The sequence below is a fragment of the Anguilla anguilla genome, chromosome 7, assembly GCF_013347855.1.
Source record: "Anguilla anguilla isolate fAngAng1 chromosome 7, fAngAng1.pri, whole genome shotgun sequence".
Taxonomy (NCBI): domain Eukaryota; kingdom Metazoa; phylum Chordata; class Actinopteri; order Anguilliformes; family Anguillidae; genus Anguilla; species Anguilla anguilla.
This window is the reverse complement of record NC_049207.1, coordinates 13,760,231-13,787,391: the sequence shown is the minus strand read 5'-3', so window position 1 is coordinate 13,787,391 and position 27,161 is coordinate 13,760,231. Positions and strand designations below refer to the sequence as shown.

The window sequence follows — 27,161 nt, the reverse complement described above, 5'->3', positions numbered from 1 at the left end:
ATACTTGACTCAGGGATCTGTCACACTCAATCCTGTTTTTCTCTCTCTCTCTCTCTCTCTCTCTCTCTCTCGATCTTCTCTTTCTCTCACTCATTTACACACTCTCTATTTGTGCCTCTCTCACTCCTCGGGGTCAGTCGTCTTGAGGACAGAGTCCTCGCCGAGTATCTTACAGAGCTCGTTCAGTCTGTGTTGCATCTTGGGAATGCCGGCCAGCTGGGTCTCAAGACGCTGCTTCTCTTCCGTCAGGGAGAGTCGGGTGGCTGTGTCCAGCTGCTCAAAGCGCCAGCCCCCCTCTCCGTCGAATTGGAGCAGGTGCGTGTGGTACTTCCTGGAGATGTACAAAGACAAGAACTAGTACCACCCCAAATCGACTCACGTCAAGCAGAACTCCCTTAGCAGTTCAGTGGGAGGCAGCCTGGAAAAACTATGTGGCCTCTATAATGCTAGCCAGCCAGTAAGGGGTAGTGATCATTCAGCAATATCTTTTGTTCTATAACCTCCTCCTTTCTACCAGACAACCACTAGAGAAGAGAAAGACGTCTTTATTTGAACTTCTAGCCAGGGAAAAGCCTTAACTGAAGAAAAAATTAAACTTTTGAAAAGGTACGAAATGTCAGTGTATGGAACTTCAATGACCTGTGGTGCTGTGGTCATTTCAAACACCACAGTCACACAGCAGAGGGGGTTACCTCACACGTCAATAACTGCAGGCACTCAGCTCTTATCAGTGAATTATAGCACCGCACAGGCCTGATTATTGAACGCCTGTCTGTGAGGGATAGCCTACTGGTCATTGATTGGTGGGCCTAATAGTCAGTTATTGGATATTCTGCTGTTCAGGAATTTGAGAGCCTACCAGTCAGTGATTGGACAGCCTGCTGGTCAGGGGCTGAACAGCCTGTTTACAGGTCAAATGGTCTGTTGGCTGGAGAGCAGCCACTTTCACTCACCAAAGAGAGGGCCTATGGGTAATTGACAGCAAGGAGATCCCAGCATCTTTTGCTGCTTGGAATATCTTCCCCTCCACATCGATGCTGACAGCACTTGTGCACTCATCCAACAGGGCGTACTTTGGCCTTAGGAAAGACGGATGGACATGTCAGACATAATCATTTACAGAGATAAACCAGAACATGCAGGTGAAACAGAAAGGTGTGGTTTCTGGAATAATGCAGGTATAAGACACAGGCAGGTGTGGTCTCACTTGTGGTAGAACATGCGAGCCATCCCCATTCTCTGTTTCTCTCCCCCAGATAGAACGTCTTTCCAGTCCGTCTCAGCATCCCAGCCTGCAGGCACAGCACACAGCATGACTGACACTGAGAAGCAGTCAGCACTGATACTAGGATCACACTGAAAAGCAGTCAGCACTGATACTGTGAAAACACTGAGAAGTAGTCAGTGTTGTCGCTGTCAGTACACTGAGAATCAGCCACAGTTCAGCTAGATTATGCAGGCTGTGGAAACGGTACACAAATCTGGAATATTCTGCCATAAAGCAGCCCGGTCCCCAGGCTGAAAGTCCTGTGTTTTGTAGCAAACGCTGCGTAATGTAAAGGAGATTAGCCAGTACATCACAGACGCAGAATTTTGCTTTGCCCTCGGCTAAAATGAATGAATTCTCCTCAGTTGTGAAATAATTTTTTAAAAACCTTTATGCCACAGAATTGCCACATCTAATCCTTTTAAATCCGGACTAAGAGCCAAGAGTGAGATGCATTCAGAGAAGACCCTTAGAAGCACCCTTTTGTTCTGTGCAGGGTGCAATGATGGTCCAGCTGGCAGGGACCCAGTTAAAAGAAAGCAGGACTGCAAAGGCATCTTCCCTTTAATGATCTTTAGCTGGAAAAGCTTCATACATTCATAGAGACCAGAAATACATGCTTCTTTACGTCACATTTACAGGGCAAGTTTATTATTACAGAGCTGCTTATTATAGACAGTGTTCATTTAAAATTAATACAAAGCTGCCCACCAACACCATATACTCAACTCACGAGCGTGAGAAAAACGAAGAGCAGAGTGCCCTCATATATGTATAAAGATGATTACTGTAAATAAATGGTCCTCATTTATCCACAGGTAAAGGAACTCTTGTTGCTGGGCAACAAATGCCTTTATAATTACAGAATATCTCAAAGGAAAATCAGAAATCAGAACCCCAGATGGCTGCAACAGTGACACGTTTTGGTCAAGTCTTCGTCTATCCATTAGTCTGAGCCTTCTTAATGGCATTTGTTTAATGACTACCTTGTTTCTTAGTCTCCATTACCTAAATAAATCCAGCAACTGCTCTGCTTGGTTTTGTTCTCTCATGAGGTGTACCACACTGGTCAGGGTGATGGCTGTTTGTAACCCAGGGTACAAAGTTTTGGGGTGCGTGTGCATACCTCCTTCACGGGTGACAATGTGGTTGAGGTGGACGATGTTAAGGATGGTCTCCAGGTCAAGGTCACCATAGCCCTTATTCTGCATGTCCTCCACCGAGTCCGGGTAGATTACTTGGTCTCGCAATGATCCAATAGACATGTACGGCCTAGGATGGAGACCACATGATTATACTTATTATATAAGATGATGTGAGAGGGCCATTTAGCCCCTAAAATAAAAATAACAAAAATCACCTGCGTTAATCATTGATGTTTAAATGTGAAAACTTTAGTAAGCATTTACAGCTTCAATGTTAAAATGTATACAAATTAATGCTTATATAAACAAATTGACATAAGAATACTGGGAACCCGTTATTTATAATTTCTCTCCACTTTAAAAGAGTGAACATCCAATCTATACATAGGCCATTCAGTTCTTATAAATGGATGTGTTCAAGACTCCCAGCCCTTTTGCTTCGTGAAGCATTCCATTTTGGCAGAATTCTACAGAAAGTCAGCAAAAAAGTCATATCTTTATGATCCTGTATAACTCTATGATGATTGGGGTTCATTATTCTACACATTACTGTATAGAGGTTTGTTATGAGATAACTCCCGTATAGCTCAGATCCCAGTTGGTCAACGGGAGGTAGGCTCAGCTTTCTATTGGTCAGCAGCAGGTAGGCCCAGGACGCATCAGTCCTCTATTAACTCAATCATTGGACATTAAATATTTAGTCCACCCCGGAGACCCTGGCTCTGCAGGCACCTGGACAAGCTTGTAAATATTTCACTACTGTGGGTCCAGTTTCCTCCTCAGAGCACACTCCCGGATCCAGTGACTGTTTCTCAGGTTACCAGTGGAGTGTAGGCCACAAAGCGTGAGCTCACAGGTAACTACTACACACAGTCTGTGTATGTGTGAAAGGGATTGACAAAAGAGAGGTTAGGCCTCAGGCTCTCTTTATAAACAAGGAGCTTGCTTTGCATGTGTATGCGATAAAGGGTGATGCGGAGTAGCGAGCTTATGCGATGGTAAGTGGGCCTGGGATATGCTGGGTATGCTGTACATGTGCTAGTATGGCGTGAGGAGCTGTTGTGTGGGGTGTGTGGTAATGCAGACCGGTGCAGTACCTCTGGGGGATGTAGAACAGGTGCTGTGGGGGCGGTTTGTGCAGTAGGCCCCCGTACACAGGCCACAGCCCGCTCAGGATGCGGAACAGAGAGCTCTTCCCGCAGCCGTTGGGCCCTGTGATGAGGAGGTGCATGCCCTCCTCCACCTGCACCAGGCCAGAGAGAGAGCGCAACCACACGTGAGAAAGAGAGCACGCAACATGGCGCACTCGCGTTTTGGATTTGGACAGAAAGTTCATATTTTTTGCTGCCACAAGGAAACTGACCTTAAAATTCAAGCTTGACACGACCACGTCCCCGTTAGGCGTGATTATGGGGACACTCTCACACACGATACCCTTATCCACATCAATGACTTTTCCTGGAAAAACACCCACACAAAGATACCCACACATCAATACCATTTCAGCTTGTTACAGTGAAACAATTCATATTTTAACCGAAAATAAAACCAACAAAATATGAGAAAACTATTAATTTTTGTGAATTCTTATTATCAATACATAGAAATTAACTCAGTTTAATAACTAAATGTATTATTTACATAACGTAACTGGATTATGAAAATATAGACAAGATGAATACTTGTCAATATAAAAAGTTACCACAGTGAGATTGTTTCAGAACCACTTTATAAAAGACCATCCAACTTAATAGCAACCGGAATGAAAAAACATGACTTAAAGAAGGCCTCCTGCATAGGTTCAAAAGAGAGAGCTCGGACTGGTACTGAGGTTTTTCTCTTACAGAAAATAATCTGAATTGAGCAGATTATGCAGTAAATGGCACCAAGGCTATATGATTTAAATGCATGAGGGATGTTTGTTGTAAGCCCCATATAAGTACAGAGATACCACCTCTCTCTAAATCAGGACAGGATGGAGGAAAAGCGGATATGTTTCATCTGCGATTGCCCGCTGTTCCACAGTGAAGACCAACCCATTGGTGCTTTACCAAGTACACTGCGCAAACAAGGACCGAGCCAGCTAAGGCATAACCTTCATGCAATGCTGCTGAGCAATAGCACTCCTATCATGTTACATTGGCTCAAAGTCATGTGTCAGCAAGACTGGGCCTTTCACAACTCTCACAGTTAAAACCCAGATATTGGGAAAATGAGTGGATTTCTCTGTCTCTATAAGCACAAGATTATAGTGACTCAGAATATAGGCAAAGAACATAAGTTCCACAAAGAGTTTTTATCATTTTACATGCATAATGTAAATTATATTAATTTCATGCCAGGTCACTGTATCCTTCTTTTGAGGCCAGTCTAGCAACAGACCCCTCATCCAGGATGACGAATGGCTGTTTTTTGCCTATTCTTCATAAACTACTGCTCACAGCTGTTAATCTCCCTTATTTACCCATTCAAGTATGCAGGCAAAGGTCATTCACAAGAGCACCTTACAATGATAGAGTGGAGGAAACATACATAACGTACATAAGTCTATTAGCATGTTTTTAAAAATCCACCTTGTTTTAGCCACGGTAGTGACATAATGTGTCCGTGCACTACACTTAAGACATATCCAATGCTCTTATGCTGATTCCTTATGCTGATTGTCTGAAAGGCTGAGCATGCTCAGTGGGTCATTCTGGCATCGTCGATCAGTACCGTACCTCTTATCTCCAGAGGCCCGTCAATATGCATCTCAGGCTTGGCTGCACCCTTCTCCTCTCCTGCAGGAGTCTGGGATAGTGTGGAGCGCTTGTACAGCCCCCTCTGCACCTCGCTGAACACTCGCAGCATGTTGTGTACACGGGCCGTGTATCCAGCCAACTCTGTGACCTGCCACACAGAAAAACCATTCGGTCAGTTCATCCCGCATAGTGACCCTCCCCCTAAATGTTCAGCACTCACCCCATACAGAGAATTAGGGAGGTCAGAGGTGAAACCACACCGTGAGGCTTCATGAAAAATGAGGCATTCCAATATGGAGGCCACCTGATGATATATTCATTGCTGCCACAACAGTCACTGTTTGTACTGCCTCAGCTGCCGTGTCTTAGCAGCACATGCACATGGCATCAGGCTTTCAACACCTCCTGTACTACAAGAGTCATGTGCTCAGCGCTAAAGCTATTATTTCAACACAATTTAACGCAGTTTAGTCAAAGAGGTGCTTTCTTCCAGCAAGCCTAAGCTCATTATGTACAGTAAAGAGAGTAGGTAGTACTTTGACTAGGCTGAATAACAGAAGCATGTGCGCACACAACAACCTGTTCGAAACGTAAATAAATTGCACCCTTTTTCGGGTTCATTGTCATGAAGGGTAGCACCCTCTAAACCATGTCCTCTGTGTTTAATACAGTTGCACCATATATGCTGTCATCAATCATTAATTACTCTTACATTATAAGTCGCTCTGGTCAAGAACATATCCTAAATGAATGTAATGCGATTCAAATTTTGTAATAACTTTCAGATTTTCTTAAACAACTAGATTACCAACCATCTTGAGATAATTCAAATGAGATGCAATGCCTTCCTCTTTATCTTGTCCTAACATCATCGTTCCAAGTATGTGTAAGCGGTACAAGCCTTCACAGAGAACAAGACTAATTTGTAGAAAGGAGACTTCATGAAAGAGACTGAACGGTGAAGCTGAGCCATTGTCCGCCTGCTTTAATGAGCCAGGGGGGAAACCTCTCCCTGGTTACTTGGTATGCTGTGACGGCAAGGAGCTGGAACGCAACAGCAATGCAGGCTTGACTCGGGGAAGCCTGCTGAATGCTAAACAGATGGAGGATTATTCTTCACCGGGCTAAGCCACCAGGCACACCAGAGTATCCTAAAGCTGCACTTGCATGGTAATGTCAATGAGCACATCGTCAGATGACGAGCCACGAGCTTTCACTGATTGGGTCTTTACACCAGGTTACATGGAGGAGGAGGAGGAGGAACAAAATTTTAATTGAGTCAGTTTCCCCTCCTCCTCCTGTACTCCACAGTTCAGAGACAGGACACACAGAGGTGAGAGCTATGTGACAACACACTGTTCTAACATCCTATTCTCACACTCTGCTCTGACACTCCGTTCTAACAGTGTTTTTATACTCTTCTCTGACATCCAGTTCTAATTCAGGGTACTCAAGCCCAGTGTTTGCTATTGACTCTTGCTCACCAGCATGAAAAAGTGCAGAGCAATGGTTAAAAACTGAACATGAAATAATTTGTTGCCAAATTCCAGATGAGAAACCACTGTTGTACTCTCTAGCGAGCTACTTATGCCTAATTGCTTCAGTGAATGTTTACCTGTAGCAAAATGTGGGAGAAAAGATTTATGTGGTATCGTCTGTACAAACAAATGATCCATAATAATCAGAATGTATGACTCGCACTCATCCATTTCTATTTGCCTATGAGTACATCAATCACAGAACCACCTGCCTTTTTCCCATAATTGTAATAAATAGCACAGTGTACCACTGGCCACTCTGACAAAACAATGACTCATTAAAGATCAAAGTGGTCAGTTCTTGAAGTCTCACTGCCATTCAGCAGGTTTTATAAGATTTCCACCAGCACAGAGACATGCGCTGGCGCCTACACTGCACTGAGCTGCGGTAGCACACGAAAGCAAAGCAGCCGCATGCACTGGCTGCAGTCTGTTGCAGTCGAAGCAGCGATGGAGCACAGAGAGAGGGGCCCTGCTCGCAGCAAAGCTGCTTACATCCAGCGTGATCAAGCTGGAGAGGATTTACTCAATCGTCCCTCCAAACTGCATGAATGGACAACACTGTTTTCAGTTCTAAAAATAGAAAAACTGCCCACGCCACAGTGGACGGGGCCTTCCTGTTTCCTCCTTTAATGTCCTTCACAGCCTCCAAATTTAGACCACTCTTTTGACAATGTCCCAAAATGTTGTTATGATAAGCACATAGGCTTTCAAGTCGCTATTTCTTGTCACACTAAAATATCCCCCAGCTCCACAATGAAATGCATAAATCTTCACATTTCTGCCATTCAGACCAGTGACTGATAAAGGGAGTCATCCTAAAAGCCCATTCACAGTGCAAACAGCACTTAGCCCTGCTATTACCAGTGTACTCTCATCTAATCTCTACTGGCCAGGAATGTGCTGTGTCAGAGCTCTATGGGGAAGCCAACCATCTCCATAGGGTGACACCTGAAAAATATGTGACAAGCTGAATCATAAAATTTACCCATAGGGGCCTTTTTTGAATTGCCTGACCATTTCTAAAAAAGGAACAAGAGGAATAAAATAAAGACACTGCATCTGTGCATACACACTCATCAATAAGTACATAATATCTGCATGCAAGTGCATTTGTGAAACAATCTGTAGAGCATACTGTGTTGCAGGATGACATGCCTCTAAATTAACAAAGCTTCAGGGATATCAATTACTGTGGTTGATAAGGTTAAAAGTAACAGTGGGGTCAAGGGAAAATGGCAGTATACAGTCATGTGGTCTTAGAATAGCCATGCAGATGCAAGGCATATAATGCTGACTGGTGACTTAATGAGGGACTGACCTATCAATTTCAGTGAGATGGGCCAAAATTGTGAGAGATGGTTTATGAATTATGATCATATCCCATAGCTGCCAATATAATGTGGAGCACACTCACTTCATATTAACAGCATATTCTCCTCTCTGGTAGTTTTTGGGGTTCAGAACTCAGACTAAAATTCACTCTAAAAAGAGGTATACCCTAGCCAACATTATTACCAAAAAACCTGTTTTAAAGATCACATGCTGACTGGTCCAGTCTGTCTGATAATATCATTAGGATTCGGCTTGATTCGTATTGGATTGTTCTTTTCTCTGAAAAAAGTGGTCTTAGCCATTTCCAAATACAGTGGGTTCTATCTTTTATTGTGTCATGAGGTTATAGAATTCAGTTGCTGCCCACACTTCTTTAACACTCCCATCAGACCAAGGTACTTAAAGTCCCTATTTTGCAGCACCCTAGACTGGGTTATATCAAACTGAATATTCTACTTGCTGACCAGATATTCAGCTCTGGGTTGCTTTCGTCTTCCATATTTCCACATCTAGGAGGTTCTGGTTGGTAACAAGGGTTTTGCTGCCATATGCTGTATCATTCATGATGTTTTTTGCTAACTACGCTTTATCATGAACATTCCAGAATGAGTCAGAAAATCAATGACTATTCAATGTTGAGGACATGGAGAAAATCTTGTCTGTTTTTACAATATTTGTTCTCGCATATCATTCTAATGAATTCCATCAATTCAGCATTGTTGAACACACCAATGAGAAGGGACGGATATGTTGCATCACCTCTTTGTAGGAAGACATGATCCTCTCAATGGCGTCGGCTCCAGAGGCCAGGAGGTTGCGTGCCGTGGTGAAGGCCTCTGTCCTCTCGCTGACCAACACTTGCGTTTGCCCATCCGCAAGCTCTGCAAAACATGAACCAAGAGTGTCCATAACTTGTCCTATTCCATTTCATCTTACCTCTTTCTCTGCCCTCATTCTTTCAATTTATATAGATAGGCTAAGAGCTGTTCCTATTTCCTGTTTAAACTATCGTCTTTCCTTTCAGGTACTTTATCATTTGTTTATCCTCACTTTATACCATCTCTGCAGGCCAAACACACTCTGGAAATCAGTAGCTACACTAAGAAGGGCCCAAAAATTTGAATTCACACTTGTACACTATCGCCATTACATTTGTGCCTTTTTTCATCTTTGTTTCCCTGTAAAATAAGCATCAATGTTCTATTTCTCCATGAAACATAGATCTTTCCAGAAGTAAAAATGTCTCTGTGTCAGGTTATCTCTAGTACCATGCCATTACAGGAACCCCAGAAAACCGGACACAGCTGAGTGTGGCTTTATCAGGGAACACACTATCCTGAATATAAGCTGAATTACTTTTGTTTCCTTTGTTGAAATGAACAATGTAACAAAAGGCAGGCCTGCAGCCGCAACAAAGAACTGGCCACTATCCTCTTTGCAACAAAGCTGAACCCCAGAGGGTGTTTGGATGACAGCTAGGGCTGCTAGGGGCAACCCCACTAAGATAAAATCTCCCATTTTTTTCCAGCAAATCTACTATCCATTTACAGTTTTGTTTTTGTCTTAGTATAGGGCGTGAGCTTTGTGAACTCAAACCCTATACTAAGCCATCTAAAGTTGACACAAACTGCTATGAAGGATAGAGTTCTCTCTTTTCCTTTCTTAACCCATCATTAATCAGACATACGAAAGGTACAGTCTTGAAGGAAGAATTGTGCCCACATTTCATTAAGGTTACATGCCAAATATGCAATCAAAAGATCAAACTATGTTATCAGGCACAACTGCTCAAGGTCCACATGGCAGAACACATATTGGTGACTTGAGTTGCTTTATTCTATGATAATTTTGCACATACCTGCAATCTCAAATACAGCCAAAAATTACATTTCTGACAGCATTTTTTTCTTTACCAAGACTGCACTTTCTCAAATCCATAACTGAGCGCTCCAGCTTCAGAATGATTATGCATACCAAATTGGGTAGAAGAAAAGGGGAAGCGTTTAAAAATACCAAATACAGAGTCATTTCCATATACCGAGCTAAGACACCAGAGGTAGACAATTCAGTCAGCTCTCAACTTTCCCGTGACATACATTTGGCCTTGCTTAACTAATCGTCTTTTCACCTGTCTCACAAAAACAGCAGCATGTGCAGAAAGCAATAAATGTTCTGCACGGAAATAATTAATAGAGACTCAACTACAGTTTGAATACAATTTTTGTATTTGTAATTTGGATTATCCAACATTGGTGATGCCTGAATATTCAAATTAAAACAAGTCTTGCATGGACGTATCTGAACATCGTGTGACAACTGCTGTTGTACAGCAAATGGCCCTTACTGTCGAACACGGCGCACATACCGTTGTCCGCAAAGCCGGTAGCGGTGATGATTGGCACAGCCACCATGACGAGGCCACTCCCACTCCACACGTACTTCATAAGGAACTGCTCCAGCATTATATACCACAAGCGCTTGGATAAAATGAGGTTCATCTGTTCTGCCAGAGCCTTGTAGCACTTCTGCAGCTGTCGCATCTCCACCTGGCGCGTTAGAAAGCAACCTGATCACATTCTGATAGTGCTGTCGTTGGGAGATTCATTACCTCTCTTTACCATCTCTTAAAACAAGATGAATAATACAATCCCCCCACCCCACAAATATCTACCACTTAGGCCATTGGCAACTGCTAGATCACGCTTTATACTTAGCTAACCATATCTCCAAATGACGAGCTAAAGTAGTTTATTTTAACGTCAAAATTATGGGTTTTTACTGTTAATAACAGACCAGTAGATTAATATCCTAATACATAAAGAATGAAATTAAATTTGCCTTACCGTGTGCCCCCTGTAAAAAGCTATCTCTTCGGCATTGGCAATGATTCGTGAATGCACATAACGTAGATATCCTTTCCTGTGTGCCTCCTCTGCCACCAGTTTCCCAAATTTTGGGGAGCAAGCCCGCAGGACCTTCGCGGTGGCGAACACCACGAGCCCTGCCAGCAGGGTCGGTCCACTGGCATTTGCCCCCCGAGACCTCGCTGTTTGAATGAGGGTGTAGGAAGTCAGTATCACGTCGAGGATGGGTTTGGTGAGGTTTGAATATAAATGTGCCACGGACTGCGAAAACATCATGATGTCCTCCGTGAGGGACTGGTCCGGGTTGGCCAGCCTCCCATCCATATTACTGACCTTATAATAGGTCTGGTCCGTGAAATAGGTTCTGTATGCGTGGTCAACAAGGCGCGTGCGAAAGGCCAGAGCAAGCTTGCACTCCAGAAAACGAATTGCGCTGTTCACGAATGTGGCCGGGATGGCTATCAGAAGCCATTTCATCAATTTGAAGACGAAGCTCCGCGGTTGTTTCTCCACGATAGTCTTCACAATCTTGCCATCCAACCCTGCCACATAAATAGACAAAAACGTCCTGGAAACAAGAGCGACTGAATGCAGACAGAGCAAACCAAGTTCTTTGGTTATAAGCTTTGGAAATAGTATTTTTACGAGTTCCAGAATTTGATTGAAGAATTCTGCATTTACAGCGGGGGACTTTTTGCTTGGTGCTGCCTCGGCTGCTGATGGTAGAATCAAGCCGTTTTCCTCTCCTTCTCGTGCGGTCGGGGTTTTTAGCTCTTTCCGTTTGTTTATCTGTCTGCAGAGGATGGGGTAGAGCGTTTTCACCCCATAGGCAGCGGCCACAAAAAAGGCTGCCCGTTTCGCCGCAGTAGACTGATTCCATTTCACATTTGACGCTGCATGTAACATATTAGACATTTTTATACACAGTGCGCGACAGCGAACTTGATAGCTATTCGTGTCTGGTGTTGTTCGGTATCATGTCCATTTAGATTACCTAAACATGAGCCGTAAAAATCACAATGACGGTCGATTCCGGACGGAAAATACAGTGCGAATGTGTGTTGGAGATTGCACCGCTAGGTCCAGAATGTTTCCGTCAATAGCTTTTGCGGCGTCTCTTGCAGGCAACTCCCCCGGAAGGAGACGATTGGTTGAATGAGCGACGAATTCAAATATAGTAAGTGGCTGTGATGTTTCAGTGACCTGTACAGAATATCTAGCCTACGTAGTCAGGCTGCGCGGCGGCTTGGCTGCACCAATACAGGAGCGATTATGGTCAACCACTGGACGTAACCAGAGACTGTAAAAAGGACGTAACACTAATTTTCGTTTCTTGCACTGCAGAAACAATACTTCCATCCTTCACAGAAATGAAGATGCATTATGGTAACTGTAAGAACAGTACACGCTGTCCATGTTATAGAGACTACTGCCTATATTTAGAACACCAAATAAATATGTCTGAGAAAAATGAATCGTCCTCCTTACTAATTCGGCTGTTACTTTAGACGCACTCAACATGCGAGTGATATAAACACTAACACTCAATAATAAATTATAAATATAAAATAATAATAAATAATTAAAGAAATATATTATAAATATGCAAATAATAATACATTATGTAACACGTTTTTAATCGGTTCGTCACTTTATTTTTTTATGTAAGTTGCATTGACTGTAGTCTATAACACCTTTGGATTTAAATTCAAATCAGACTATTGACAAAATTTCCAATGGCTCGTTCAGGGAATAGGAGCATGGACGGGACAATGATGGCTGTGGTGGGGACGCCCTGCCTGTACAATTTTGTAAACATAAGTGCTGCTTTGGGGCCCCTCAGCAAAATTTAACAATATTTACATAACACTACATTACTGGCATTTGTCAGAGGCTCTTATCCAGAGCAACTTACAAATTAGGAGACAAGTACATAAAACAAGAAGACAACTTTCAAGAATGTCCTCATTTCCCATACATAAATTGGATGCATTTTTTAGTTACAGATGAAATGTACCATTTCCAAAATCTTGTTATTTTGACAATAAATGTATAAACATTAGCTCTTTATACCTATATTATATGAACAGTTTTACATAGCCTACCATATTATGATAGGCATGCTTCCATGTTAGCATCTACCATCCTGGAGTAATTTTTTCCCACTGTTCTTTGCAGAACTGCTTTAATTCAGACAAATTGGTTATGTTTGACTAGGCCACTCCAAAACATTAATTTTGTTTCTTTTCAGCCATTCAGATGTGGACTTGCTTTTATGTATGTATTGTCTTGCTGCATGACCCAATTGCACATCAACTCACGGAGAGATGACCAGATATTCTCCTTTAGAATTTTCTGGTACAAAGCAGAATTCATGACTCCTTCAATAATGGCAAGTCGTCCAGGTCTTGAGGCAGCAAAACATCCCCACACTATCACACTACCACCACCACATTTGACTATTAGTATGATGTTCTTTGTGAATTGTGTATTGTGAAGTCATGAACACTGAACATAGCTGAAGCCAGAGAGGCCTTTGGATATTATTCTGAGATCTTTTGTGACTTCCTGGATGAGTAGTCGCTGCGCCCTTGGAGACATTTTGGCAGGCCGGCTACTCCTGGGAAGATTCACCACTATTCCAAGTGTTCTCCATTTGGAGATAATGGCTCTCTGCGGTTCAGTGGAGTCCCGGAGCCTTAGAAATGGCATTGTAACCCTTTCCAGACTGATATATTCCAACAACTTTTTTTTTCATGTTTTCTGGAATTTCCTTTAATCATGGAATAGTGTACTTGTAGGGCTTGTAGGAACTTTGTGGTGACTAGGCTACTTCACTGTAATGTAAGGTTCAGTATGAGTGAGGTTTAGATTCAACAGGGCTGGCTGCAGTGAAGCCTGGCTGTGAATCTAATTATCAATTAAATTTGTGTCCTGTGTTCACTCAGTTTCCCACTGTCTTATATTTTGTCTACAGATCTCTCACCATTCTGTGTGACAAATATGCAATAACAGACGAAATCAGGAAGGGGGTAAACATTTCACAGCGCTGTAGCCTAGCTGGCTACTTGCCACAGTTATGCCTACGTAAGTACTGTGTAATTGGCTCGTGCGTATCTCACACTGAACTAAGAGAACAACAAATTTATACTTGGAAGAGGTTAAAGTTAACAACTGGATACATTAAACGCGAGTCATCGTTAGCTTACCATCAAGTCGACGTTCTGCAATTTATCCACTTAATTTGTCATTGGAAATTAGAATTTATATGGAGTTTCGCGCGTTGCTCACTAGCTAAGTAGCATTTGACATGCGGTTGGTTACGTCGGAAAATGTAAGGATTAGATGTACTTCGCTTGGTTTTTGACGACAGGTTTGAACATCGAGCCTTTGAAATTCACATGCCAACGGTCGGCAGTAGCTCACTTGTCAGTCTGACTAGCAACAGCAGCTAACGTGCTACGGTCGGCCATACAAAATGAACTGGGTCGGAGGGTCACGGTAAGTTAATGGGCTAGAGGAAATTAATGGTTTTGCCGACTGAAACAAACATGTTTATTAAAGCACATAACTAATGTTATAACTAACGGATTAAAGGACTCAACACAAGCAATGTAAACATAATTTATTTTAGTAACGTTATCTAACTTCACTGACATGTTGTTTTTAATTCAGGTCAGCTAATGTTAAAAAACGTTTGTTCACTTTCAGGAACCGATGCATGCTCAAAAATGATGCAAGAAAACAAAGGGTAAGGCTGAAGTTAATGAACTTTAGAACCGTATAACAAAATAATTCAGTGTAGAAAAGCCATAAGGCTTTGTTTTCCTACATTCGTTCAAGTAACTTTGGCCTGCGTTTTCTCGTCCTGCCATCTGGCTATCGTTTGTTTTCTTCATTGTCGCCTCAAAAACAAATTGCTAGTTATGTTTTGGTGTGGCTGAAAATAACAATTTCTGCAAGAAGTATTTGACATATTTTTTCTTTTTGTCCAGGAGTTCTTTGAAAAGAAAAAGATGCAGAAAAGGATAGAGCATTTGGGGTTAGCTGCAGATCCTCAGGGGGCTGCTACTGGCAGTATAGACCTGGTCACGTTGTTTATTGTGAACCAGATTGCTGCAAAGAAGGAGAACAAATGCAAGTATTCAGATTTTTACATATGGCACGATATTGCATAATTATAGTACTAGCATGAAAATATGTAAACCATTTCTGTGTCAGAGCAACAGTAGCCACACAAAAACCAATATCTTGTTTTTTAGATAGCCATAAAGTTACCCATTTGAGTCAGAGAAAAGGGGCCCGGTGGCCCATTCACGAGGACACGCTGGAATTGCCCATGAGCCCTTGTTCTCCTTCACGTCTCTGTCTGATGGAAAGTCAGCCTCAGTACAGGTAAAACTCCATGCCTTACTGGAATCCATTAAGCAGTCCTCCGATTTAACTTATAAAACAAATGTGTCCTCAGAAGGAACAACTGTAGGCCCTACTTGTGGAAGTATCTTGAAACTCCTCGCAAGATTATGTTAAATTGAAGTTTTAATGGGTCTTACCATGCATCTAATTAAACACATGAATTTGTGTAATTCAAGCACATAAGGCCTTTTTTGATTTGGTTTTATATTGTTTTTCTTTTTATTTCTATCATGTAGTGTCCAGAGAAAAAGAAAGCAACATCTGTCTGAATGGAACAACAATAGACAGGTAAATTGAGCTCAGATTTACAAACAATATAGCAATATAGTTGTGTTCAAATATTTTGAAGCGTTAAAGAGTGATTACTTTTTATGTCACCATTCATATAGTTGGTGGCATTTCTGTAGTTTTATGTTGTAAATCTCAAAAGACCAAGTAATTCAGTTTTGATTATAAAAAATAAAACAAATTGAGAATAATCAATTACAAAATAAGGGATGGTTGCAGCCTTAAATGCTTGGTTTTGGCTGCATATTTCACTACCTGGGGAAAAATGTATGCAACCATGTATGTATGGTTAGTTCATGTCACCCATACAGATCCACTAGGTGGCATGAGAGTAACATGTCCATTATAAGAGGTGAAGTAGCCTCAGTAGACATTCAGTTGTTTGAGAAATCTTGTATTAAGAATAAAAAATAACAAATTTTTTTCCTGTGTTTATTAAAACATTTTTCCTTTATGTTATTAGGCAATTAAGCTCTATACATGCGTTATGTTTTTATTTTACCATTATTTTTAATTAATTGGAAGGACCTCACAAAATAAAAAAAGCAGCTGTGGATAGACAGCTAACATTTGGGTACTTGCTATTTATCACTTAGGCTTCTTGCTAACTGTAACCCAAATCTCGTCTAATGTCCCTCCAGCTCTCACCAGTGTTAGAATCCAACATGTCCGACTGCAGTGCCTCCGATTACCGGCACATCATCTCGGACAGCTTCAGTCCCCTATCATCGGCCACGTCTGGCTCTCTGAGCGGGACCTTTCCTGTTGGGCAGAGGGGAGAGGTGCACAAGCCCTCGCACACAGAGCAAACACAGCCATTAACAGATTAAAATGAAATGATCACAAATACAGTTCTTACACTTTATGGTATGTCCATGTTCAGTGCAGAGCTGCAGAAAGCCCTCAAGGCTTTCACTGTCCATCAGGCATTTTAATCTATTCTGTGCATCCAGAATTTCTCACTCTCAAACATATGAGTATCAATTAACTGGATTCATACCTGCAAACATGTTTGCCATTGTAGTTCAAACCTTTCTGCCAGCCAAGAGAGGTGAGAGAGGCCAATCCATGGCCAGCAATGTCGCATGGGTCACAGCTTAAGGTCCATTACCCTCCAGTGTCCAGAGTTCAGTTTGGTGGTACAGAATCCAGGCAAGTGGGGATTCTCAAAATCGTGTACATTATGAATATACATTTAAGAAATGTATTCATGAAATGTTCCAAACGCAGAATACGCTATGGATCTGTTTATCCAACAGTGTCATTAGCACACAGAGGAGTAGAGGACGTACTGTGAAAACCACAGGATGCTTTCTCAGCCTCTCTAAAGAGGAGGAGAGGGATCAAGAGACAGCATTAGTGGATTTTGACGGTGGTGACTACAACAGCCAAGGTAACCATTAGCAACTTACTGATTTCACTTAAAGGCTTTGCTTTTGCAGTACTCAAAAAGCACATTTTATTTTCAGAAACAACATTCGACAACAGAAAAATAAGAATCAGTTTTCAAGAGGAATCACCACAAAATTCGGTGTCCATTGGGTAAGCAGGTTGATTTCTTATTGTACTATAGGAAGGAAAATGAAAAGTTATCTTTTAAACTTTTAATTTGTATTTTTGATTGTGCTAATATATTTTACAGGGATCCAAATGAATCTCAGAGCAGGCACCATGAAGCTGATTTTCGGTCTCAGGTACAACATTGACAATTTATTCATTCAGATATTCAGTTGTGAAAAGTGATCATTTCCTGTAAGATTTATCACTATTGCTAGACTGATAAGCTGAGAAGCTATCAAACCTTAAGATCTAAGGTTTCATTCTTATACCGTCTGGGCGAACAGATGCTTTGTTTTTGACAGAGGGGATAACGTTTCTATACATTATGTAAGTAAACCAAGGAACATGCATATGTATCTGCTACATTTTATAATTCTGTCTTCATGCACTGTATGCCCTGTGAAAATTTTGGTTATTTGATTATTTTGTGAATGTTGTGTTCTTTTGTCCTTTTGATAAATCACAGCCTGTGGAGTCTGCAATGTGTTGTGGGCGTGGCCAGGGCTTGGTGAAAAGCTGTGGATCTGTGTGCTCCTCTCCCTGTGAAGGTCTCTTCAGCTCCAGCTCTGATAGTGTGAGTGTTGCTCCAAACCTGGTAGTGGAAGTGTTTCTGTGGATCACATAGTGCATGTGCTGCTCTGGTTCTGATTGCGCATCATTTAGCCTTTCCTCTTCTAGAGGGAGGGGGGGGGGGGGAGGTCGAGGGGAACTTATAGGCCAGGCTATAGATAAACACAAGGATGAATAAATAGCAGTCATACCTTGAAGCTGGGCCCTCTGGCACACATGGTGTACTACTCATTGCATTATAATCGCTACGGGCACTGCTGGAAATTTCAGGACAGGCCTTTCTGCCTTGGACACTGTAAAGCACATTAATACTAAATACTTCACTAACCATGACCCACAATACATTTGGCAGGTGGGAAGTAGAGGGGGTGAGGGGGATCAGTTTGTGCCCTCTCGTCTCCAACCCGGGACAACACAGGGGAGGGAATACTGGACAGGGCAGGAGATCCGGCCTTACGAAACGAGAGAAACCGGGACGCAAACCGACGGCTTCTTTGCGTGTCGCACTTCTGACGCTTCCACACAGTGCAGTCCCAGGGAACAGGGCGAAGTGTCCACTTCCCCCAGCGCCTGCGTGGGGTTCCGATCTCACTCTCGCCAGGTTTGGCACGAGAAGCACAACCAGGCCACCAGGGGGCAGCATGTTGCAGCCGATGAGCTGCTGGAAGTGGATTCACAAGCAGGGACTCCAAACAGCCTCAGAGAAGAGGACCCGCTACCCCAGAGTAAGTCTGGAGTAGCAGCACCGCAGAGCACAAGGGCTGCTTTTACAGGACAGCAGCTACTCTCAGGGGGACCAGAAATCCTCTACAGGCCCAAGACCATACCTGAAAACTGGAGACTCAGCACTCCACCCCTCAAGCATATCCACTTGAAGAAAACTCCAGGTAAACATTGGCAGCACCGGACTTCACACATTATCAGTTGAATGCTATCCTTGTTGAGCAAATAGGTTTGCATTTTGTGTTAAACATCGCTGTAGTATTGTGGATTTATTCTGTATGATATACAGTATATGCCAAAGGCGTGGATACAGTAACTTTTGTACTGTCAGGTTTGGGCCTGTAGTTTGTCCCTGCCATTAAGAAGCCTGTGAAAGGGACATTTCCAACATTAATTCCATCATTTTGTCTTGCTCCTGTAAGTGAGGGATGAGTTCAGGAAGGAGCAAAATGGCAGACAGCGGCAGGTGAAACAGGTGGAGAATTATGACCAGTCAAAACAGCATTCTGTGGAAAACGCGGCAAGAAGAGAGGGAGAAGAGCTCATAACCGAGAGCACGCTGATGACCAAGGTCTCAGAGGAGACTGAAACACTGCAGGAAATTGCAGATATTCTGTTAATGATGAAACAAAAAAACAAGTTATAGTGTAAAAAGTAGCTTTTACAGCCTATGCAAGCTTGTGTGTGTCTCTCTGCATGTGGATGTACTGTATGTATGTGTTTCTACAGTAGTAAATTAGACATGAAATGATTAGCATTCTTTTGATTCAACATTTATTAAAGTAGAACGAAACACTGAAAGATTATTAGCATTTATTTTGGCCATTTACATATTCAAGGGTCAAATTTCATGAATATATATAGTTTTATATAAAGATAAAATCTAGGAAAAGATGGATAGCAACAATAATTGAATTTACTATACAGCACTGATATGTATGTATATGTGCATGTATATATACATATACATACACATACATATTTTATCACTAGATTGTCATAAACTGTACAAACACTTTATTATTTTCAATTGTTTTACATAGGAAAATTGTTTCACCACAAACTTACAGGACATCTCTGTCAGTAATAAAATTAGACCAACACTGGGTTGTAATGGTCTAAGATGCTTCCCTTTATCAAAGTGCATTTTTAAAGTCACAATACATTTACGTAACTGTCAAACACAAGAAGGCTTTGTTACATGGCTGCATGGCATTTTAACATATTTAATTTTAAAAAAAAAAACTTCTGTAATGTTTTCAAATTAAAGTTGGAAAAAATATATTTCCAGTTAAATATTTTTGTTAATAAACCAAATACAACCACTGATGTTTGAATCTGTAATTGATTACTTCATTTAAAACTTCAGCTTTAACCTCTAATTTAAGAACCAGTAACTGTTTTTATACCTGAAAAAGTCTAGGAAAATCTGACTTTCTCCACCAAAGCTACATTAATTTCTACCTGAAAAACTAAGTATTTATACAGTGACACAACTTTTGTTTTTAGTATGGGGGAACTATGTATGAAAAGGGTTGTAATTCCTACATGATTCACCCAATAGGGATCCGAATACACTCAAATTAAAGCTGACCGTCTGCACTTTAACCTCATGTTCATGGTTTCATTTTGAATACAATGTGCTGGAGTACATAGCCAAAACAAAAATTGTGTCACTGTCCAAATACTTACGGACTGTGCTGTACATATTATAGTTTGTATGAACGGCATATTTTACTGCCTGCCGATTTACTGTACGATATGCGCTGACGTGGGCAGTGTTTTGTCCCCCTGAAGGAACTCAAGATTCTGCAAGATTACAGGCCACACAATAGCATAATAACACCGGCTTTTACAGATGGTTATGTGAGAAGTCTGTGTCACAGACAATACATGTTTTCATCTAGGTCTTCTTGTGTCACTGACCTATTACAAAAAAGGTATCTAATCAGTAAACTGTGTAAAGCATACCTGTCTACCAAGGTGTTAACAGGTACAGTACTACACAAAGATCTGATTACCATATGAAAATAACATTTACAGTACAGTACATATTCAACACATACTACATCAGCATTCCACTCAGCCACTTGAATGACGGTTAGGCAATTTGATTTGTACACAAGGCTACAGAGGAAGACAAATGAAAAATGACCTACGTCAAAAATAATTTTCCTAAAAACAAAACAACAACCACCACAGCATTTGATTTCATTCACAGCATGTGTCTGTAAACATAACCACAATCAAATCATGAAAGAAAAATATAAATACGCCACATACAAAAATATCTTCTCCCTCTTGGTCTGCAGAGCATTGCTCCAACATAATGAAACATCTTCCTGGTTAGGTACAACTGTTCAACTATTGCAACTGAAAAAAGAAAATTTAGTTAAAACCAGAAAGCCCAAATGAAAGTAATTCTAGTATGGTATAAACAAAACAGTTCTGCTTAGATGGTCATTATACCAGTTACCATGAAAGCTGGCAAACATCAACTGAGAACGGAATATATCTACTGGTACTTTCATACTTACAGATATATATGCAATGCCACACTCTGGCTCCAGGACCCTTTTTCGTAACTGGCCCAACTCGATACGAGGCTAGAAAATTAGACACCTACTCATTTTCTGACAACGGTTCATTAATTTTTGGCCCAAGAACAACACCGCAGGCCTCCAACTTTGTGTAACAAGTAAAAGCAAGTTTTTTCATTTTGGTTTTGTTTCCCACACTATTGTGAATCCATTATTTGAGAATGCCAGTAACTGTAAAGGACTGTCAAATTATAAAAAGGAACACTTGCTTAAATTAATTACTCAAAGTTAAGGATAAAGCTGATTTACCAAAACGGATTTACAAAAAATAAAAATTTGTAAATAAAGAGAAAAACTTGCCACGGCAAGATGATTACTATGCTAACCACCCTTCCCACCACCATATACCAAGTAAATGAAAATACTCTATGATGCTACTAATTGAAATGTCACAAAGATCTGGTAAAGGGTTACTGGTATAATCACCACAGAATGCTGTATTAGTGAAAGATCTAAGGACAGAGAGAATCAGAAAATTGTTCAGATGTCATATTCCAGAGAATGCAGATATTTTATTACCTGAAAATTACATCATCTTTGTCATTATCACATAATGTGTAGTTAATTTGTTTAATTTAATTTCATTAATTTGTGTGCTATTAAATTCCGGTTATATCTTCTTTCCAGGACTTTGTATTTCTAATTGTACATGTTGCATATCACGAAGTGAGGAAAATATATCACTGGTCTGTTAATTGAAGAATTTAAACAATCATATTAGGTGTTAAGGTCATAAAGTAAGTTTAATCCAACATCTTGGGTGCTGCACATCCCCTCCCCCAATCCTCTGGAATATGAATGAAGTGACCCACGGTGAAGACCAAGGATGAAAACCACCAATCTATGGTTTCCCATGCTCCCAGAATGCCTTTGGGCGAAGAGAGGTGAGGAGGCAAGATGGCCAGACCAGCTACTCCACATCTGAGGCATCATTGTCGGACAGGTGATAGTTGCTTCCTTTTACCCGGATGTACTCGATCTGCCGAGCCTCATCTGAATCGGATGCTCCGCATGTGCATAGCTGGCTCTCAAACAGCGCTTCAATCTCTTCCAAGCGACGGCCTTTGGTCTCCGGCAGGCAGCCATAGATGAAGATGAATCCCAGCAAAGCCAGGCCAGCGTACAGGAAGAACGCCCCTGGAGGAATGACAGGGAAACCCGATCAGCCACAACGTGATTATGCACTACCTGAATACACATAAAATATACTGAGCTCATATTTACAATATGGCTACTCGTGACTAGTCCTTACATAACCAAAGCTGAGAATCAGGCATTCTTAAAGGCATACTCTGTAGAATTTTTACCTTGAAAATATTAAATAACCGGGTTAAAATGTATCTATGATGCACTGTCAATCTGTCTTTATGTACTTTAGCTCAATTCATGCACCTTCACCTGTATTTATTATTATAAAATGTGTACGGAACATTTCTGGGCATGACACTCTTTTCTGTGTTGGGACAGGTGGGTGTGGCTACAGAGCCTGTGGTTTGGGATCACATCTCAGTGGAGTGTTTGTTGCTTGCGAGCCACTGCATTGGCCCAGATACAGAAAATCAAAAGGGCAAGCCGACAGAGCTAGTTCAAGATCTAGAGTTAACCTTGGAATTGCTTTTCCCCAATGGCCTCAGCTGAAGTTTGCCAAGGGGATGAAAAATGATGCAGAATTGGACTGTTTGCTGATGGACCTCTAAGTATGGGTACCTCGAGCTATCTAGCTAGGGTTGCCAGATGTCTGGTTTTTGACCAGAGTGTCTGGTTTTCAAATTATTTGTACATATCTGCTTCATGGTGCAGAGTAATTAATGGACAAAATTAACCAGTAGTTTCTAATGAATTTGTGTGTCAGGGACTTGGACAGGCAGCCTACTCGGAGTGAGTAGGCAGGGTTGAAGATAGAAGTAGAGACTTCTTTAATTGTTGACAGCAAAGCTAAAAAAAATCCTGCATAGTATGCCTTTAAAAACACCAAGTTGAATTTGTGCAAGCTCAGCATTGCGCATGATACAGTGGTGTCACTGGTGAAGGGGTCATGCATAAGTTACCGTAGTAGGTGAGATACTGTGCTACGTGGAGGAAGGTGAGTGACACAAGGACATTGAAGATCCAGTTGACCCCAGAGGAACAGGCATTGCCTGTGCTCCGAGCCCACAGAGGGTAGATCTCCGAGTTGACCGTCCAGGGCATGGGACCCATTCCTGAAGGAAAAGACACCACTGATGTCAAACAGAACCTAAATGGACCATGACCAGCAGGCGGAGGTGTGGTTAAGAAATAGCTTGTGTCTCAGATGCAGGTGGGATTTTCAGGACAGGAATTGATACTCTATGCTAGAGAAGTGTACTCTCTGGCTGAGAGTTATTATTCCAGGTTGCAGTTGTAGAAACAGCAATTTTCTGTTTCTGCAACTGCAACCTGAAATTTTGCAAGGCTTGAATCCTACTTGTAACACAACATGGATCCTTGATAAGGACACTTCTAAAAATTATTCAGGATGATGATGATGATAACAATGATCATGTTCTTACCGGGGGCGAAGGAGGCCAGGTAGAGGATGAGACCAAAGAGGACAATCCAGGAGTAGGAGGTGGGGCAGTAGTTGTAGGCCCAGTAAATTCCCTCTGGCAATTGAGTGGTGTTTGCACATCTGAAAAGGCCCACAGCACAACAAAAGAGAAAGTTCACAAACATCATACATGTTCCTTCATAAAACCCATGGACTCATCTGGCAAGCATACATTTTTAAGTTACCTAAATACCTGAAATCTTGTACTGATAATTTCATTTTATTTTTTTTACAATGGGTTACAGTCTTTCTGTCCTGTCATCTGTAAGTTTGTAATGCTGTGCTCTAGTTTCTGGGTCCATTAATATGAATGTGTATTTGCAATGTTGTGCTACACATATGTTATGTGATGTGTGTCTGTAAAGTTACTGAGTGGCAGTCTCTCTGTGGTTGTTGATATAAATGAGTATTTTTAGTCTTTTACCATGTCAGCGTTTACCTTTGTGTTGAATGATGCAAAGGCTGAGGATTGAGGAAGGAGGAGATGACAGACAGTGGGAAATATCTCTGTTCAGGGGGCTTCATGTCACATCGAGTGGAGTGAGAGAGAGATGACAGGTGTAGCAGAGGGGAGAGGGGAAGGATGGAAGAATACAATGAAAGACTACTGAGAAAAGAGTGCAGTAGAATAGAGAAAGCAGGAAAGTGAATGAGAAGAAGGATGGAGAAGAGAGGGAAGACAGATGTGTGCATAGGAAGAGAGAATGAAAGGAATAATCCACATGCTGCTGTGCCTCCTGCTGCTTCCTTATCCCTCTGTCCTGACCGTTCACCCCTCTCTTCCCCGCTGCCTGCCCCCACCAACCCCAATGCTCACCTACTTCCACACCATCATCTTCCCTCTTCCCACACTCCTGTTCACCAACTCTCACCTGCCCCATGCTGCTTCCCCTGTAGAGGCTTGATTGGCGGGAATACAGGAAGAGTCAAACAAAGAAGTGCCGTTGTCACGGTAACAGAACCCACAGGCAGGGTCCAGCATGCAGGGGTCACAGGACCTGGGGGACAGGAGACAGAGTGGGACACTGTTCACTCTGCCATATACCAACCACCTTTTGCCACGGAGAGAAATGTCCATCATCTCATAAAAAAACCTTTCCTTCACATGAGATTCTATATTTATTATCTATGTAGACTAATCCCATTTAAAAACCAATTTGGTAAAATAGAAATGACCTGACCACACAGAAATATGACTTGTACTGGAGTGTGACTTGTGGGTTACAGCAACACTATGAGGATTTGTAACAGCATTTTGACTGACTAGCAAACCTGTCTGGTTGGGCTGGACTCACAAAAAGGTCTTCAGACTAGCAGACAGTAAATGGCTGCAGGGAGCAGGGACACTGATTCAGAGGACACACCTATACTGCATTACTGCAAGGTACTGCTGTCACCCTGGGGTTTAAATTACATTCACATTATCTAAAGTCACTGGAGTTTCTAATGCTGCTGCCAGCCCCATGGCTCCGCCTCCCACAGCTTCTGATTGGACTGGTGGCTGAACAAAAAGCTGAGGGTCAATATTTCTGTGAACACACTAATACTGCTGTTCCTTTGAACAAGGTAAAAAAACCAAAACTAATTCAATAATATATCCAGCCATATTAATAGATGATACGTATATAAAAACTTTGAACTATGTAAGTCACCCAACATAAGGCTATGCACCATGCAAATAAATAATGCAATACCCAGGTAACACATAACAACTACAACATGGTACCATTCGTGTCACACCAGTAAAGCACTAAAAAATTCACAAAGACAGAGAGACAAAAGGCTAATTGGTGAAATGTGTGCCAGCGACACACACAGTAGTGATGCCAGCCATCTCCAGGACTATCAGGGGATGTTGATTATTGGGGCCATATCCAATGCTAGACAGACACTGACCTCAACTACTGTCATCTGAACTGTTTTTTATTTTATTATTATTTCTTTACTTTTTTTTACTTTCTTACCTATATCCTGTGCAGGTGGAGTTGGGCGTGCCCGCGTGAGTGGGGTGGAAGGTGACGGGGGGTGCGTGCTGGGAGGACAGAAGGAAGCCAATGGCCAGAACGGTCAAACTCAGAGCCGTACCTGAGGAACGAAACGCAACATACATAAAAAAACAACATACTTAAAAAGAAAAGTCAAACATATGAGCATATACCAAAGCACATTCACAGTAAATGACCATTGTCCAAAATATAAAATTAGCCCATTTAAATGACTATATATTGTAAAGATACACAGTATCCTATAATGTACTTAGAGGCTGAATGCTAGAAGAACATGCAGAAAGTTCACCCCCTCACCAATGATGCTGCCCAGGGTCAGCTTCCTGCGGCCCACCCTGTCCACTAGCCACACCCCCAGGAGGGTGAACAGGAAGTTGGTGAAGGCTGTGGCTGCCGCCAGCCAGATAGCCAGCTTGTCATCCCGCACCCCTGACATCTGCAGGATGGTGGCGCTGTAGTACCTGCAGATGGACCATGAGAAACAGACCATAATTGTTATTCTCATTATGGCCAGCAACGGGTTACTAGGGGTCCCAAATGTGGAACCTTTAAAAGTAAATAAATGAATAAATGACGCCTATATTGGGAAAAAAAAGCATCAGTGTTGATGCAGCCTGTGACTGATTGCTAAGATTAGTTTATCCATCTGAGGAAGTATTTTTGTAAATGTGACTGACAGAACAGTGCTATCCATCAGTGTTAATGGAACTCACTGGCACAAGATTCTTTCTACCTCTACTTCACTCTCCCTTTCTCCCTGTGTCTCAGGCAAGGGCCTGCCTCTCTTCTCCATCACATTCAAACCTTTTATGTCATGACTAGCCAATAACATGCTGGCAGTGCAATCACCTGGGCAACCGCAAATGATCCCTCCCTCCTCCACTGCAGCGTTGTAGACTCTGTGTAACTGATGAGCCACCTTTCTGCTGAAAGCATGTCCACGATGCAGACCACGTGCACTCACACCATGCCCTCTCACAGCTCTGACCTTTACATTAGCGCTCGTGTCAGTGAGTGGGGAGCTAAGCCCTGCCTGTGGTGACCATCTAATTCCTGCATTGATCGTGATGACCCACTGACTATGAGCACAGTCATGGTTGAGTGGATCCATACACTGGTCCCAACCAGCGTGCACATTCACAAAAAAACTGGCCTCAGATCATTGGTTATTACATTTCTGACCTGAGGTGCTAACAGTCCAGCCATTCTGCAAGCTCATCTCCTGAATGAGTGGGTGGAATTCCACTCCAACCTCAAAGGATCAAAACAGGAAGAGAGGAGAGCCTTCACTAAGAGTTGCTGTAAAACCACAGAGGATTGGTAGTCTGTGTTCACAGACAGGCTTTTTATGTTCATGGTTGTGTTTTTTCCCTTCAAAACTACTTGAGTGGCAAATTTTAAAGTCACCTAATCTTCCATCAAAGATATACAAATCCCAAAAAAGAATACAGAGAATTAAAACATCATGTGAAGTTCATGTAGAGCACTAAAGGAATCCAGCTAGGACAAATGGTGGACATGCGGATCTTTGATTTGATG

General features: G+C 41.9%; 3 protein-coding genes across 8 annotated transcripts in view; 1 reads left to right on the top strand and 2 right to left on the bottom strand.

The window, feature by feature from the left end:
* Positions 1–45: 45 nt before the first annotated feature.
* On the bottom strand, positions 46–11,805 carry LOC118231408 (ATP-binding cassette sub-family D member 2). The gene is made up of 10 exons (XM_035425174.1): positions 10,870–11,805; positions 10,392–10,572; positions 8,786–8,907; positions 5,133–5,301; positions 3,776–3,870; positions 3,510–3,655; positions 2,394–2,539; positions 1,208–1,292; positions 954–1,079; positions 46–331 (listed from the first exon to the last, which is right to left on the bottom strand). The coding sequence occupies exons 1-10, from the start codon at positions 11,803–11,805 to the stop codon at positions 121–123; spliced, it is 2,217 nt and encodes a 738-aa protein (XP_035281065.1). The 3' UTR covers positions 46–120.
* LOC118231410 lies at positions 11,797–19,214 on the top strand. The gene is made up of 15 exons (XM_035425181.1): positions 11,797–12,067; positions 13,868–13,977; positions 14,264–14,391; positions 14,602–14,641; positions 14,886–15,027; positions 15,153–15,285; positions 15,543–15,594; positions 16,236–16,376; positions 16,619–16,746; positions 16,854–16,987; positions 17,064–17,136; positions 17,237–17,288; positions 17,621–17,728; positions 18,077–18,611; positions 18,870–19,214. The coding sequence occupies exons 3-15, from the start codon at positions 14,369–14,371 to the stop codon at positions 19,091–19,093; spliced, it is 1,785 nt and encodes a 594-aa protein (XP_035281072.1). The 5' UTR covers positions 11,797–12,067; positions 13,868–13,977; positions 14,264–14,368; the 3' UTR covers positions 19,094–19,214.
* Positions 19,215–19,245: 31 nt separating this feature from the next.
* The window catches only part of LOC118231409 (proton myo-inositol cotransporter-like), a 48,408-nt gene continuing 40,492 nt past the window's right edge, over positions 19,246–27,161 (bottom strand). For 4 of the 6 annotated variants that reach the window (XM_035425176.1, XM_035425178.1, XM_035425175.1 and 1 more), the window contains 7 exons: positions 25,920–26,083; positions 25,581–25,701; positions 24,489–24,614; positions 23,579–23,697; positions 23,096–23,248; positions 22,012–22,184; positions 19,246–21,053 (listed from right to left, as the gene is read on the bottom strand). In XM_035425176.1, coding sequence (XP_035281067.1) covers positions 20,871–21,053; positions 22,012–22,184; positions 23,096–23,248; positions 23,579–23,697; positions 24,489–24,614; positions 25,581–25,701; positions 25,920–26,083 — 1,039 coding nt within the window. In that variant the 3' untranslated portion in view covers positions 19,246–20,870. Of the gene's footprint in view, positions 22,185–23,095; positions 23,249–23,578; positions 23,698–24,488; positions 24,615–25,580; positions 25,702–25,919; positions 26,084–27,161 lie in introns of all 6 variants that reach the window. The other 2 variants (XM_035425180.1, XR_004766055.1) reach the window with 2 other exon arrangements.